General features: G+C 46.7%; 1 protein-coding gene across 2 annotated transcripts in view; it reads right to left on the bottom strand.

Annotated features, from left to right (window-relative positions):
• Positions 1–390: 390 nt before the first annotated feature.
• The window catches only part of EML2 (EMAP like 2), a 33,132-nt gene continuing 16,323 nt past the window's right edge, over positions 391–17,199 (bottom strand). The window contains exons 1-19 of one of the 2 annotated variants that reach the window (XM_066581498.1): positions 12,761–12,846; positions 12,605–12,633; positions 9,674–9,803; positions 7,232–7,381; positions 7,045–7,114; positions 6,855–6,965; positions 6,665–6,760; positions 6,420–6,584; positions 6,212–6,311; positions 5,974–6,128; positions 5,765–5,893; positions 5,416–5,547; positions 3,385–3,452; positions 2,878–2,966; positions 2,708–2,805; positions 2,442–2,529; positions 2,080–2,175; positions 1,213–1,343; positions 391–914 (exon numbers count right to left, since the gene is read on the bottom strand). In XM_066581498.1, the coding sequence (XP_066437595.1) occupies positions 789–914; positions 1,213–1,343; positions 2,080–2,175; positions 2,442–2,529; positions 2,708–2,805; positions 2,878–2,966; positions 3,385–3,452; positions 5,416–5,547; positions 5,765–5,893; positions 5,974–6,128; positions 6,212–6,311; positions 6,420–6,584; positions 6,665–6,760; positions 6,855–6,965; positions 7,045–7,114; positions 7,232–7,381; positions 9,674–9,803; positions 12,605–12,633; positions 12,761–12,777 (1,980 nt within the window). In that variant the 5' untranslated portion in view covers positions 12,778–12,846 and the 3' untranslated portion in view covers positions 391–788. Of the gene's footprint in view, positions 915–1,212; positions 1,344–2,079; positions 2,176–2,441; positions 2,530–2,707; positions 2,806–2,877; positions 2,967–3,384; positions 3,453–5,415; positions 5,548–5,764; positions 5,894–5,973; positions 6,129–6,211; positions 6,312–6,419; positions 6,585–6,664; positions 6,761–6,854; positions 6,966–7,044; positions 7,115–7,231; positions 7,382–9,673; positions 9,804–12,604; positions 12,634–12,760; positions 12,847–17,199 lie in introns of those variants that run through there. The other variant, XM_066581497.1, reaches the window with a different exon arrangement.

The following is a 17,199-nucleotide window of genomic DNA, read 5'->3' as shown; positions in this document are numbered from 1 at the left end:
TTGTGAGACCCCTCCCTGAGAGAGCTGCCGGGGTCAGGGATGATGGGAAGTGATACACTGAGTGTGATAAAGATTATATTGTGAGCTCCTGGGGTCAGGATGTCTCCACTATATGTATATAACAGGATATTACGGATGATGATGGGAGGAGCAGACTGTAAAATGCTGAAGTTATTGTCTCTCCCCCCCTCCCCTTATAACCCTTTCCCACCACTTAGAGGAACCTGATCTGTCTGCACTCCATCCTCATCTAGAGGTATCACATAACCGCTGTAGCTGTGTGAGCAGGCTGAAGCAGCTGGCATGGTGAACACGCTTATAGCCTATACGTGTAGGGGTGCCATTCATGTGTCAGCTCAACGGAAGGAAGGATCAGAGAGAAGCGGCAGATATTTTATAGAATTTATTGCAGTGAATGGTCAGTGCCGCTTCTGAAAACAAACCTGTCTACATCAGGTCCGAACGCCAGGTCTGCTGCGGACTGCAGGGAATGTCAGTGGCTTAAATACTCTGTGCAGCTGTGCAAATAAGAGTGGACAAGTCCTGGTGCCGAGAGCCGTCTGTAGGAGCATGCTGTCCAGCTCTCTATAGAAAACAGCGAGACTAGTGGACCGGTGCTGAGACGTGGCGGAAGCAGGTGCCAAGCAGAGCTGGGTGCTGCACTGCAAGGGGGATGCGAGAGGAAGGGGTTCTGAAAACAACACTCTGACGGTAAGATCTAGAGGTTCTGTACGGGAAGACGACATACAGGCTGCACAGGAAAACAGCGAGCTTCAGGTATTGACGCGTCACATGACCATCCACTGCAACACTGTGCAATCCTTGCCACCAACTGAAATCAGAGCGCTGTCGTTGTGCAGGAAGCTGACGCGGGTCACATGACTGCTGTGACCGCTGTACTTCGAACTGGGGGCCTGAAAAAAGTCAGAGAAGGAGATTAGTGAGCGGATCACTCCCATCATACATTACAATGTCGTCTCCATTCTAGGACTGTGTGGAATCCAGAGCCTCTGACGTTCTCCATCTACCAAGTCTGCAGGACACCAAATCCACAACTGTGTGGGTGTGGGGGTACGCGGGAAGATTTAGGAACAGATGTAGGATAACAATATGACTGAACGGGAGCGACACGTGCCGCAGAATATCTACCTCCCCCTGCACGCCTCTATGTTGTGGGCACCTCGCAGTACACATCACATTCATTACACTTACCCGTGGCACCACACAGGGAAAACTGTATAGACGGACTCCTCCAAAGTCATCTCCAGTGGCCACAAGTTTTCTGTCATGTGACTTGATCACCGCATTAATGTCGGTACCATCTGCTCCATCCGGCCAAATGCCTATAAGATACAAAGAGCGAGAAAGGAGTCTACGTCAGAGCGACGATCCAGTGCCAAGTCTGAGGATGCGTCAATTACTGGCTTACACTAATGTGGTTGGAATAGAAAGCAGAGTAATTTTTGTCATCGAAAATGACAGGAGGACCTCGCTGCAGATGGAAAAACGGCCCAAAGACCTCGCTGCAGACGGAAAAACGGCCCAAGCGCTTTACCACTGGTGAAAGAAAACTTGTATGGATGCTTTCAACAGGAGGAAAGCCAGGTACGGATAGAGAAAAGTCAAGAGGACTCTCTGCAGACACTTCTTTGACCACTAGAGGGCAATGTCTACACTACCACTCTATTAGGATACATAAGGGTGATTAAGAAGTTGCATTAAAGATTCTCGGACACAGCTCATATTGGACAGCACTCAGACATCCTGTCCAATGTAACATGTACTAATGAGTACCCTGAGGAGCGTGAAAGCCTGGACATGGTGGAAAATGCGTGAGTGTGTAGCGTTGGTACCGCATGCGTCCAGAGGAATGGCAACAGCTTATTAGCAAGAAGAAGAGCGAGTGGATGACAGTGGAGAAAAAGAGAGACCCAACAGATAACCGAGACTGTGAATTATAAAAATGCCCAAAGCGGTAACGAGGTTGGGTTCCTAGCCACCAATAGTGGTTAATTCTCTACCCCGCTATCTCCTCAGCTCAGGGCTTACTCCTTGGACACTGCACCTCTAGGTACTTACCCAGCACATGGAAGCTCAACGTGCACGAGGCATTCTCCCAATCCACATTGCGTACGCTCTCTGCGCTGACAATCTGCTTTCCAGAATCTGGGTCCCCTGGAGGAGGAGAGGAGACATTATTTGGTTATAATCACATGGGATTATGCAGACGTCATGCTAATTTACTACTCGTTGGCACCCCCCCCGCCATACACACACACCATTCATACTGATGACAGCCGACTAGAACTCAACCTTTCTGCACCCAACCGCTTATCCCTGTATGGTGCAGCAGATCATAGACTCTACAAAACCCCCATCCACCCCCTTGTCAGGTCAAATTCCAGACAAGCTCCATCGGACCTAAAGATGTTTTTACTCACAATACAGTATTTCGTAGTCGCCGCTATTGGTCATGAAGCTGGAACTATCAGACGCCCAGTCCAGGTGTGTGATGTAGCTGGAGTGACCCTGTAAAGAACAAGACCATCTTATTTATAAACCAGCTGCAAATACACAGCGGCTTGTACGGTACACATCGTCTGGTGCACATGCGTTCCTCTATGCAGGTGCAGTTAAGCTACTCATTCCAGGCCTCAATGGCCCCTCAAATCTAAAAGGACAATCACAGAGTCTTCCTCACACTCACCGAGCACTTTCCCACCCGTCTGTACTCTCGTCCCTCTTCAGCCACTTCATACAGGTAGATAAAGTTGTCGTGTGACCCAACCGCCAAATACTGTCCGTCTGTAGGATAAAAGGATGGTAAAACACAAGGATACCCAGAGAGAGAAGCAGGGTGCAGGACTGGAACCCTACCAGGACTGTAGCTGATGGCGCTGATCTGCTCCCCCGCATCTGAAAAGGTTGTCACTATAACATGTGACTGAGTGTCCAAGACCAGGAACCTGCGAAGGAAGACGATAAGACTGAGCCGCAAGTGTCTGCCGTCCCGCTCTGAGGGCTTATTCATACAAGCATAAATATGCAGAGTATTATGTGCGTATTTTTTACGCTCGTGTTACGCTGTGAATAGAGGCCATTGATTTCAATGGGTGCATTCACAGCTGCGTATTTTTTACGCAACTTTTGTAATACCCTATTGCAATCAATGGGTGCAAGGAAATATGCAGAAAATCTGCGTATTCAAGCACACATGAAGACTGCCGATAGGCAAAGAATCACGTACTGAAATATGCATATGTCCGTAAAAATGCACCCTGACACTAAGCGAATGTCTGTCGCTCTGCTAAGCAGACACACAGCGCAGGACGTGTATTAAGATTATTACTTGACAGTATAATATATCTATATACGGTCACTCACCTCCCCGCTGTGGTACCCACTGCTACAACATTACCAGATGGATGGAATCCGGCCACTCTAGCAGAGTCCTGGAGAAGTACAGAAACATACATGTGTATGAATGTGGTATACACGGGACATGGAGAAGATGCGTTGATTATGCAGGTGACATGGCAGACCGCTGGATCAGTGTGAGAGACCTCCACTGCTGCCCTAGAATGACACCCAGAGGTCTATCACATCATACTGAACCCTCAGCAAAATGCAGAATTCTCTACTTTGTTTCCTCACTGGTAAATCATACTAGCCATGAGTCAGTAATAATAAAGCTGCTTGTCCTGAAATCAGTTTCTCCCCCCCCCCCCCCCATCTCCCGTAATGATTGGCTGCGTTCTGGAGTGACTGCAGCTTCCTGTGCTATACAATGCATTTGTAAAGACCCTTTCACTTTCTTACATGCTGTGGGCTTGTTTGCTCATCATTCTGCACTCAGTACTCCAAGTGAGAACAAAAGGTTAGAAATCTTTGTAAATTTTAAAAAAATGAAAAACTGCCATTTTGCACTGACATAAGTATTCACACCCTCCGGTATAACACTTGAAATTCAGCTCTGGGGCCTCCCATTTATCTTGATCATCTATGAGATATTTTATACACTTTGATTGGATTCAGTGGATTGAACACAAAAGACCCCCCTGTCTATATAAGATCTCGCAGCTCATAATGCATATCAGAGCCAAAATCAAGCCATGAGGAGGAAAGAACTGCCTGTGGAGCTCAGAGACAAGATTGTGTGGAGACACAAATCTGGAGAAGGCTACTAAACATTTCTGCTGCAGTGAAAGTTCCCAAGAGCCCAGCGGCCTCCATAGTTCTTACATGGAAGAATAACCAGAACTCTTCCTGGAGCTGCCGACCCACCAAATTAAGAGAAGGGCCTTGATAAGAGGGGTGATCAAGAAAACAATAGTCAAGATTCTATGGTCTGATGAAACCAAGATGGAACTTTTTGACCTCTAAGCATTCTGTCTGGCGGAAACCAGGCGCCGCTCATCACCTGCCAATACCATCCCTACAGTGAAGCCTGGTGGTGGCAGCATCATGCTGGGGACAGGGAGACCAGTCAGGGTTGATGGAAATCTGAATGGAGGAAAGTACAGAGATATTCTTAATGAAAACCTGATCCAGAGCGCAGGGGACCCCAGACTGGGCAGAAGGGTCACCTTCCAACAAGCCAATGACCCTAAGCATAAATCTGAGACAACACAGGAGGGGCTTAGGGACAACTCTGTGAATATCCTTGAGTGGCTCAGCCAGAGCCTCGACTTGTACCAAATCCAACATCTCTGGAGTGACCAGAAAACGTCTGTCCACAGACGGCCCCCTCCAACCTGACAGAGGGCAGAAAATCCCCAAATCCAGGTGTGCAAACCTTGTGGCATTATACCCAAGACGACTGGAATCGCTTCAACTAAGTACAGAGTAGAGGGTGTGAATACTTAGGGCAAAGATTTTCATTTTTTTTTTAATTTACGATTTCTAACATTCTGTTGACACTTTGTCATTATGAGGTACTGAGTGCAGAATGATGGGGGAACAAGTCCACAATGTTACAAAATGTAAAAAACGTGAAATGGTCTGAAGACTTTTCGAATGCACTGTAGGTGGCCACATATAGCGAGAAGTTATCAAGCGGGAACCAGGAATTACCAGAGGGCATCACTTATAGGCATCACTGTGTACAGATTCACTAGAGGTGATTGAAACAGATGCATTGTCTTCATTCGGCCTAATGTACTACGTATGTTAATACATAGATCCCCACAATATACATTTCACTGTATACATCCATATAGATGTTCACCTATTGTCATGGAGGATCAGTATAGAGAGAAATGCAGATAGCACTGGGAATGTGTCACACTTCCATACGTTATCTGCAGGTATGACATATTTTCTCTATATAAGGTCTTGGATGTCATACAATTCTGGGGACATAGGGGACGAGCACATGACGTACGTCTGCAGAACAGCCCCCCTCCCTGTTCTCACCTCCAGGGTGGTGGTCCACACAGGCTCGTGGCTTTTGCTGTTCCAGAGATGAACCAGTTTGTCATGGCCGCAGGTAAGAAACAGATCAAGAGATGGGTGACAGCTGAGACCCCACAGTTCATCTGTGTGACCCTGAATCAAAAGGACAAGAAACATGTTGGTGGCACATTATGTGTGACATCCCACTCCAGACATTAGAATATCTTGATCCATTACACAGACTGAGGGACCCAAGCAAACCGGAGAGAAAAAGATTCCCTCTGAACTGATAGACCTTTGCCATATCTCCCAACCATTCTGAGGCCGGGGACTGGCCGGTATCTGTGTGGCACAGCCTACAATTCACTACCTGGATTAAGCAGCTGAGTCCGTTCTCCAGGCTGCCGCTCATCACACAGTTCTTCGTGGTGCCAACATACAGTATGTCTCCTGCTCGCCCTTCAGCAATGGTTCGTACCGGGCCATAACATTCTGGAATCTAAGAAGAAAATGGTAAGTAACATAATTTGTCCATCCCGCAGGCAGCTCCATCCTCCATCCAGTCTCTGCCCTTCATACCCGAGTCTCCCGCACTTTCTTATACTCTCGGTCCCACAGTACGATTCTTCCATCCTTGCCTCCTCCAGATAACAGCGTGCCGTCTCTGCACACACATAAAGCAAAGACTCCACCATCATGAGCACCGACAACAGCCTGGGAGATCCTATGGCTGCCTGAAAGAGACAGATGTACACATTCCAGGAATCACGGACGTCACTATGAAGCCTTCAGTGGAACTGTCCACCAGTCTTCTTACCTTTGCTCCATATATACAGATTGCCGTTAGAGTCGCCGGTCACCACATCTCCATTCTCAGCAAATGCCACACACAGGACAAAGCGCGGCTTCTCGTGTTTCTGTGGAGGCGAAGCAGCCCATTAACCAGTGTGGTCCACATTCACTTTGCTGCTCATCCCGGACAAGCCCACAATTTTTGACTTTCCTACTTCGCTTTGACATCTTACCTCAAAAACTCCCTGTCTCTTGCTCAGAGTGGCCATTGCACCAGCACCCCCTCCGGCCGGGGGCCCTTCCAGGCTCCAGTAATACAGCTGGGACTTCCCACAAGTTATAATCAGGTTGGGTTCTGTTGGGTGAAAAATGGTGGCGAGCACGGGCTCTGTAGAACACTGGCGACAGTCGAAAGGTCTCCGTTAACGCTTTGATACGTTTGACATATAATATTTAACAATCTGAAGAAATCTCGTACCTTGACTTCTGTCACCTTCAACTCACGCTGCCACTGCCAGACCGACAAAACGTGGTCTCCAGATTCATCACATGCGCACAGATGACTGCCGCCATCCTGCAGAGCACAAAAAAAAAAAAAAAGGCGCAGGGGTCATATTATGCGAGCGGTATAGGTGTTATGCCATTCAAGAGGCCATAACATTACTCACCGCTTTGGAGAAACTCAGGCAAGTGACCGCTCTGTCGAAATGTCCAACCCCAATCACGTGAAGAGTACACAGGCTGACGGAGTGCCAGATGCGGACATGGGGGGGCAGAGACTGCGGGCAGCAATGCAATCACGGTTACGTGGAGACAAAGTAGGAAAATAAGGCAGGGCTGTTGTCATCTTGCACTCACCTTTCCATCCTGTGAATTACCTGCCACTTGCCCGCTAGCGATTGTTACAGAGTCCGGATGGACGGCAAGACTGGAAGGTGGAAATAAATCCTTTAGTTCTAATTACATAATGAGGAAATCCAACATGAATGTAGAAAAAGGGGTTCAGTCATCCCATGAAAGAGCTGACAATCATTCCTAGCCTCACCTTTTGATGTCATCAGTGTGACCCCGGTAGTGTCTCTGTGTGCCGGCCGTGGGGTCGTACAGGACACATACGGCTGCTGTAAAATACAACAACTCTCCGGATGGGAGGATGTAGAGGTTGCTGCGACAATCCCGACCCCGGTAGCCATATCTGTGCATCCCCAAGGTTAAGGACAATGATGAGAGACAAGCGCTTATTATATACAGACGAAGGAAAATGCCAAAACTACCAAACTACAAAAAAGTCGTCAAAAGTGGGAGGATGGAGACGAGCAAGAAATAAACTGGAGACCAGCAACTGCTCATACAGGACGCGCGAGCTGACAGGGCAGCTTCTCACTTACGAATGGCGGATATTTCTGTACAGCGCTGTGGAATACGTTGGAGCTATATAACCAATCAAAATGGATTGATTTAATTGAAGTTCCTCACCTGGAGATTCTGAGCCCCAAGGGACCTTCCACGCAATTAAAAGCTGCGTAAAAAAAAAAAAATCTGTTCCACAAGACACATTCTGCAATTACAAACGCAACAAAATCTGCATCTGCGCTGCATCCTACGGACAATTCCTTCCTGTGTGAAAGGTTCCTAAGGCGGTATTCAGATGGCGGAGTGCGATTTTGTTCGATAAACAACTGACCATATTCGGTGTGATTTTCATGCTCCCCCCCCCCCCCCCGTGATTTGCACCATTTTCACTGCTCTGCACTCGCTGTTTTATTGTTCATGCAGTCCCCCTTGTTAGCATAACCTAAAAATACATCACATGCAAATCAAGAAGTATGTGAATGTGATCCGTTTATTAATGCTTCCATAGAAAATAGCGGGTGACTCTTGAACAAGAATCGCCCAAAAATAGGACCTGCTGTGACTTTTCAAATTTGGACTATCAGTCTTGTACATCTTGGAATTGGACAAAATTGACACGGCAAAAAAAAAAAAAAAATCCCTTGCATGAATACAGCTTGAGGTCTTATTCCAACGTTTTCACACCCGGCCGATATACGCTGTCTCTCTCTGCAGGGGGGAGAGGCGGACTGGGCGCAGTACACTGAGCTCCCGCCCCCTCTCCACTTTTTGCAATGGGACTGGCATAACTTAGCTCTGCCCACGCCCCTCTCCTCTCATTGCAAACAGTGGCGAGGGGCGGGATCTCAGTGCACTACTCCCGGCTTGCCTCCTTCCCCTGCACAGAGAGGGACAGCGTATATCAGCCGGGCATGAAAACCTGGGCGATATACGCATGAATCCGTCGTGGAAAAGGTGGCATTATGGCGCGGATTCCTCAGCCGCAGCATGTCCAATTTTTTTTTTCATATGCAAGTTGGAATAAGCCCTTAGAGACAAATCACACAACAGTAGTTTTGGTCTGTGTGCTTCCTGCGGTCTACAATGGACTAGAATCTGACAACACACAGAACTAAAATAGTCAGTGCGCCAATTCACACATTCGTTTTTTTAAGGCAGAGATTTCATGAACAAAGCACAACATGTGAGCCGATCTGCAAATAAGACTCACCCATTCAAGTCAACAGGCATGCAAAAAGAAAAAATAGCACATAGATGATGTCCGTATTTCACAGATCTGTTGACAAGAGATGCAGAAAAAAATGAATTGGGGTCAGTTTCTGTTTTTTTTGTTGTAGACATGGAAAACAGGCGACACAAAAAAAAAAAAGACACCCAAAGCTGCAGTCAGATGAAAAGAAATGCAGCTTTTTTTTTCTTTCACAGATGAGTATTTACACGCCCGGGTGATTTCAGCTTTTGGCTGGGTTCACATCATCGTTATGCATTCAGTTTTTCTCCTCCACCCTGAGAGAAGCAAACTGGAATGCCAGATCAGTGTAATGATGGAAACAAGAGGCGCCACACAGGCCATACTTACTATAATGGTGTCTGCCCGGCCTCCATCCCGCCCTCCCACATTACCCTGGATTAAATAGTGCTACATGCTGTGCCATTTTGTCCAGGATTTCCTGCACAATCTGCACTGTAGGTTTCGAACGAAACGTCCACCGTGGATGTGAACCTCAAAATCCCCCAGCTGTTCGCTAACTAAACCCCAATATATCAGTAACGAGCAGAAAGGAAGTCCATGTGGACTATAAGGCGCTGACAACGTATCCACTAAACTGCCACTCAGAAATAGTCCTTACCCCCCAACCTACTAGACCCCGGGCTCGCCTGTTATAGGACAGGGTCTTGACTCATTAGTCCGTATTCAGACAGTGCAGTTAAGAACCACCTCACAGCCGCTCCCGAAAAACTGCAACTGCATTGAAAGTTGCTGTGAAACGGCATATGTTTTTTCCCGTGCAGCTTTATCCGCACCATTGGCCAGAATGGATCACGGGAACATGCAGGCTGTAAGCCCCCTACCATATCCGGGGCCGTTCTAGTCAGGGGTCCTATACTAGATGACGATCACAAATCAGGATACACCCACTCCAGATGAAGCTCCCGCGGGGGCAATTCTGCTTTAGCCTCTAGACTGTAAGACGCAACCAGCGAGTCCGGAACGTAGAGCGGGACAGAGCGGCCCCGCAGGTAGAGCTTCACAACGCCCTCTTCTGTAAGGAGGAGAAATAAGTCAAAACACAAAGGCTCCAGAGACGCCGCTTATCTTCTGGGGTCACATAAAAACAGAGAAACATGAAGATGAGGGACAACAATGGTGGTGGGATAGGACCATGAGTGATGGGTGACAATGGGAGCAACATGGGCCGCCGGGGATGTGTCACTGGGGTCATAGAAACGTGCCATGATCTGGGTGTGCTACATGTATGGCAGTCATGTAGCGGTTGTGTGATCGGTGTTATTGAGCTTCGCCCAGTTTCTTGCTTTTTACCTAATGATTTTTTGCTGCACTTGGACTTCAGTAGGAGAACCAGAAGTTGCTGATAGCGGCTCTCCTCTCACTAGTGGCGCCATATCTGGCAAGGTTATGGCGGTGGGCCCGCAGGGTCTATACATTGCCAACTACGGTTGGGGACAGTTATATGAATGACGAGGGTGGCCGTAACGGAAATTTACGAAGTCACCAACAACAGGAAGAATCAGATTTATGATCATACCCCTCCGTGGGGGCGAATGAAAACACCCCGCCGCCAGACGAAAAAACACAGATCAGACAAAGACACTCCTAACAAGAGGTACAAGCAGTCAATAGAGGCGCCAGTCTGATTAGCCATTCATAAAGCTGAATAAGTGTCACTCTGCGAGACGCTGGTGCCAGGCAGAACTGCCCGAGGACGCCACTAAAACGTGCCAGCGGACTAAGGCTGGGTTCCCACACGGTGTATTCCCGGCGGAAATCTCGCGGTTTGGCCGCAGCAAAAAAACGCGAGATTTCCGCCGGGAAAGTGCTGCTTCAAAACCCACGGCACTTAACCACGGGTTTTGGAGAGGCTTGGCTTCACACTTTTCCATGGCGGCCAGCGCTCCAATAGAGGAGAGCACGACCGCAACGGGAAAAAAAAAAAAGGGGCATGCTGCAGCCGAGGAATCTGCGCCACAATGCTGGCTTTGCCGCGACGGATTCGCCGCCCCATGTGGACGAGATTTCTGAAAAATCTCGTCCAGATGGCTGGCTAATCCAGGGATTAGTGGACGCAGGCGGAATTTCTGCGGCAAATCCGCCCTGTGTGAACCCAGCCTAAGGGGCATTAAAGGGATGGCTCATGGGTTTCTTTGCTTCGTGATGTCCGGCTGATCAGACCAGTATCAAGCTGAGTTCACACTTCGCGTACGGATGTTACATCAGTGTGAATGAGATCGGAATGGCGTTTTGTGCTTTTTACGGTCTGCCGTCATGCATCATCCATTTAAACACCAGTGGATTCCTAACCGTAGCTGTCAGGGCATGCTAGGAATTGTAGTTTCCCAAAAGCTAGGGAGCGCTGCTCTGAGGTGACATACTATGTACAGCGTGATTTGGGCAGGCGTGCAGCTCATGTCTAACACGTATATATACTGTATGTGGGTATATATGTGCGGTGCAACTGAAGGGGTTGTACCAAGATTGCAAGTTATCCCCTATCCATAAAATAGGGGATTACTTGCTGATCGTGAGGTCTCACTGCTGAGACCCCTGACAATTTTCAGAACGGGACTCTAGTATTCCGCTCTGACTTCTCCACACACAGAGACGTCAGCAGGAAGGGAGCGATGGTGGAGCATGTTAAATCACCGCTCCATTTATTTCAATGTGGGGCCGCTTGGGTATTTCCGCAATCTCATTGAAAGTGAATGCGGCTTGATGGGTGGAGGCTGTATCAAGCTGCAGCCATGTATCCGTGTGCTTGCATGACCAGTGATTCAGTCCAATTCTCACTGTGAAGCTGGCAGTAAGGAGGACATAGAATCCCTGTTCTCAAAATCGGCTAAAGTCTCTGCGGTAAGACCCCCACCAATCCTCTGTGGAGGGGGATAACTTGTAATTTTGGTACAACCCCTTTAGAGGCTTATTTAGATGTCCATATTTTTTTTTCCGTGTGCTGTCTTTGTATGTCTCAGGCAGCACACGGACCCATTATGGCATACAAGGCTATTCACATTAGTCCTACTGCAGTCTGTATCACGGATGAAAGCAGTGCATGCAATGTCCACTATCCCCCAGATCGGGCCGCAGATCTAGCAGCACATGGACAAAAGGGTTCATGTGTTGTCCAATGTGAGCTACACCTCAGATTCTCAGGTGCATTGTATACAGCAGTCTGGACGAAGCCTTACATATACTGTATACCTGTAGGATGTGGGTATATACGTGGGCTGTATGTAACGCATATACCTGTAGGATGTGTGTGTGTGTGTATATATATATATATATATATATATATATATATATATATACACACACATACACACACACATGCACTGTATGTAACACACATATATGTAGTATACAGGTGTATATATGTGGGCTGTATGTAACACACATATGTAGTAGGTGTGTGTGTATATATATATGTATGTGTGTGCACCGTATGTAACACACATATATGTAGTATACACGTGTATATATGTGGGGTGTGTGTAACACACATATATGTAGTATGTGTGTGTGTATATATATATATATATATATATATATATATATATATATATATATATATATATATATATATGCGCGCTGCAGCTCTTCCAATCCCCATTACTTGTCATTAATCACCCCTGTATCTCGGTGACCCCGGCTGACTCATCCGCCCCCTGTGCTCCTCAGTCTCTCAGATAAAGTTAATTATTGGCTCATTATCTCCAGACAAAGCTGAGATCATTATCGCTGGCTGAGGTAAATACGAACACCACCAAACGTGTCGCTGCAGGCCGGGCGACACTGAACACACGGGTACACAGATCCCGAAGCACTCACCGGGGTAGAAGACGACTTGCTTGCTTTTGCTGTGGAGACAGAAAATAATATGGGGTTATAATGTAACAATATAATATGTGCCCCCCCCCCCCCCCAAATCCCATATTACACATGATACCTCCTTATAACAGTATAATATGTGCCCCCCGCAGATACCTTGATGCCTTCTTCATAGTGACTCTGTCAGCAGTTGGGGAAACTTCCTTGTCTACAGAGAGTTACACCCACCACAAGCTGCGACACACCCGGCCGCTGGGGGGAGGAGGCCGGCGTCTCCTCCATCCTCACAGCCCCACAGGGTGAATCCTCTGCTCACTTAGCGGCCGGGAATGCTCGGAGGTCCAGCTGTCTCTAGAGAAGTGTTTCCCAACTCCAGTCCTTAGGGACCCCCAACAGGTCATGTTTTCAGGATCTCCTATAGTAAGAACCCCTGTGGCAATGTCTGAGGCACCAACAATAATGACATCACCTGTGCAACACTGAGGAAATCCAGAAAACATGACCTGTTGGCGGTCCCTGAGGACTGGAGTCGGGGAACACTGCTCTAATGTGACCGCTCCATCTCTTGTAATAAGGCAGCTGAGTCACAGACATGCCGGATTACCGGATATTCTCCGTACAGCGAACTACGCAGCAGGTTTGTTGTGGGAAAAGCCAGGTTGGCCAGTCAGAGTGATCCGTGCAGCAGGTGGATTTCTTCCCCGTTGTGTAAAGAGGTGAAACCCATACAGAAACTCCATACTATAAGGGCTCCTAACGACTTGCGTTTTTTTTTTAATGCGATTGTCAATGGGACTTTCTAATGTTAAAAAAGCACAAACTTGAGATGCGGTTTTAACATTAGAAATTCCCATTTACATTCACGTTAAAAAAAACGCAGAGTTAACGCAGTGTTAAAAAAGCGCAAGTGTGTGGGAGCCCTAAGTCCTCTTACACAAGCGTTATTTTGACGCTAAGTAGGCATATCAAAAAGTTGCGTCCGTTAAAACCATTGGCTTCCTATCAGACAAATGATTTTTTGATGCACCTAAAAAAATCGGTTCGCCAGAGATAGGACATAAGCACTTTATTTCGACGCCAAAATTTATTTGTGCGCTAAAAGATAGCACAAGACCTATGTTTTTGGCTGCAAAACACAGGAGGTTTCATAGACTCCTATGGCAGTCTATAGGAGCTGTCTGAGAAAGGGAGGGGGAGGGAATTTAGCAGTCACTAGCGCTGCTAAACACTGACAGGCGCCTCCAGTTGAGGCATTTAAAGTGGTTCTGCCGACCAAGGGATTTCGCGGCTGCGGCATTATTTCACTGCAGTCAGCCATGTGAATGGACGATAAAATTAGGGAATAATATTCTTTCTTCATGCGATTTACTGCTGTGATAGTCACGATTTTATCGCTCGGCCAACTTAGCGCCAAAATAACGCTCATTTGTAAGAGGCCTAAATTAACAAGCTGTAGATTTAACATCCGCACCGCAGGCCACTTTATATCCGCAGGATATGGACGGTATTGAGCTCCTCTGAGACTGTAAGAGGCTGTAGGCTTTTTACAGCCAGTTCTGCTAAGTGTGAACATACCCTAAAATATCTGGCTGGGGGTCTAGTAGGCTACACCACTTTTACTAACACATGGAAAACTTTTGCATATGTTGGAAGTAATGTCAACGAACTTTCATAGTATGGCAGAGTGATTGCCATTGTTCCGCACAGTGCAAGACATTAGAGGAAAAGACATTATAAGGTTCATCTGTATATCGGGGACAGGACAAAGCGGAGCACCGCCCATGCAGCACATGCTTCACGGCGTTACATCGTCAGCTCTGTTCTTGTCAATGTGGGAAATGGCGTTGCGTTTACTGGCAGGATATTCTGGATTTGGTTGTGTACACAGCTTCCGCCTCCTATTGTGATAGACATGATGATTATTTATAAAATGTCTATCGCTTTGTATAACCCAAATGTATTATGCTATTGTAATGACTTCAGCCTAATGTGGAACTCTGCTGCATAAGGAAAGAGTTAAATCACAGTGTTATATGTTATTGCTTGAGTGTTTTCCCAGTCCTCCCCATCCCCCACACACAGAATCTTCTTGAACAAAGGGATATCTACTTTCACTTTCAGATTTGGACACATGTTAAAGACAAAGGCTTCTACTTGAGAGAGGTGGGGAGAAGGGGAGGCGGGGGATTCTATATGATCCGACAAATGAGAATCCTATATGTTACTGATGTAACCTGTTGCACGCCCATTGTGTGTCTGTACAATAAAAGGCCCTGTCTGGCTGTTTCTGGGCAGAGAGCCATTTTGGATATGAGGCTGATAGCTTGTGTCTAATTTGCTCCACGATGATGTGTGCACACGATACAATTAGGAAAGCGACAAAATACCCCAAAAGCCTGCTGGAGAAAATCATAATCCAGTTCAGTGGCGTCTCTGGGTGGACCGAGTTAAGAGATTTTGATTTCTTTCATTCTGGAAAAATACAGAGATCGGCGGATGGCACGCAGAACTCAGGGGCCCGAAAATCTACAGAACACGGTAAGATTGCTTTATGTAAATCTACCGATGTGATCTGGGTTCTGACTGCTTTTCTGCCTGTACCTGATCCAGAGTGATAAATCAATGAAAGGCAGGTAATATAGTTCTTTCTTACTCGGAAAAGACCCCCGTTTTAACCTGCTTAAGGGGTATTTTGTATGCTGTGTCTGTTATGTCTGAGACGGTTAAAAATTGTGTATACAAGACCAAGAGATAAATTCTGTGAGGGTTAATGTGTCGGGAGGGCGGACTCGGCTGTTTAAGTCTGAGGGAACACGCCAGTGACACGTGCTCCTAGGTAAAACTAGTGTGAGGTTAGGAAGATTTATGATACGAATACTTACCATATGATTGAGCGTGTTATGTTCTCATATGTGGAAAGGTATTTACGGGTGAATATAGCCGTGGTGTGACGGCTGATTTCTCCAGAATATTATTGAGGTTTTGGTCATTGAAAATAATCGTCAGTCTCTGTGTATAGCTAAATGTCCTGTCTAGATCGTGTACAAGGAGTGCTCTTGGGGATTACTAGTATACGGTGGGCTGTTATAAAGGTAGATGAGATATATACCTTGGGTTGATATAAAGGTGGATATATATATATACCTTGAGCCGTTGTGGGTATTCTCCAGTAATCCCGTCTGTCTGCTATTATAGAAACAATGTGCAGTGTTGATTATTGGGGGAGGGGTGCTGGTAAGAGAGTGGACTGAAGTTAAGCCACTAAGAGCACTTCTCAATTAACCCTTTCTGTTTACTTTGTCTTTCCCTGTGTTTTATAGAATTAATGCGTATTGTAATCTGAGTGGGAAAGAAGGGTTATATGGGAAGGATTTGAAGAAAGCAGATTTTACAAAAGAAACAGTACTGTGTGCAGAAACTTTGAATAGAATAGAATAAGCAGGCAGAATAGAATGAGGGATCAGTACAGGATGTTTTGGAATATGCAAAACATGTAGAAATGTTATACAAAGAGAAGGCTCAGGAAAAGTTGCAGAAAGGAATGTTAGGTCATGGACAGATAAGCAGAAATGCTAGGTCATGGACAGGTAAGATAGGTTGTAGAAAGTTTTCAGAAGATGAGCAGGAAGCCTAGCAGAAAGAAATGTGTTTTTAGATTGCTAGAAGGAGGTATAATGTAGTTAAGAGATTGAAGAGGGGAAAGCATGTAGGGGGGGTATGTGTATTGCTAATGAACAATGTAATGTCTTTGTGTTGACTGCGGCCCCTCCCTGTAATGGCGGCCGTGCTTGCAATGTTTACAATCCAACATGGTGTGACTCTGCAGTAAATGTAGTGAGGCCTGCCCCCACCCTGAAGTTACTTCCCCCCATGTGCTCACTTTCAGGGTGTGTGATGTTACTTCCGGTCCCTCCCCATCCGGGGCAGGACCTGGCCCCGCCCCTTCCTCCTCCAGCAGCCATCTTGCCTCACCTGGAAGTGCTGCTGCCCCTGGCCCCGCCCGTTCCTCCGGCAGCCATTTTGCCTCACTTGGGAGATTTGTAGCCCCGCCCCTTTCTGCCTCTGGCGGTCATTTTGCTGCATTTGGGAGGCCTATATTCCCCAATGCCACTGTATCCAGTGCTAACATCATGATTGTCTGAAGTAAGGTTTTGTTTGACCAGACTTTGTTACGCTCCAAGATGTGGCCACTTTGGATGTGTGATAAGTTCAGGGAAACAAACCTTTGTGGAGATGCAGCTTGGGACATGGTAGATGACTAAGCTGGTTTATAGTGCATGGAAGATTGGAGTTGATGCATGGGGGGCAGAGGCCGGGAATACATGACAGGGGACGCTCTCTCATGTTCCCAGGGGCTCTGTTTTCCACTGCCCGCTTCTCCAATGGATACTCAGACAGATGATGTTATGGAAGGCTCCTACAGATGGAATAATTTCCCTATAGTCACCCAGCAAACTTTTTCATGCAATTTGGTGAATTAATTTTACTTTTTATGTGAAGAAAGAGGGACTGAATTGCCCAGAGTAGGATGTTAATTCATCCGTATTCTTTAGTTTTTTTTAAGTCTTTTGTATATTCTAGTGTCAGTCTACACT

This window comes from Eleutherodactylus coqui, chromosome 10, assembly GCF_035609145.1.
Source record: "Eleutherodactylus coqui strain aEleCoq1 chromosome 10, aEleCoq1.hap1, whole genome shotgun sequence".
Lineage (NCBI taxonomy): Eukaryota > Metazoa > Chordata > Amphibia > Anura > Eleutherodactylidae > Eleutherodactylus > Eleutherodactylus coqui.
This window is presented reverse-complemented; position numbering and strand designations above follow the sequence as displayed.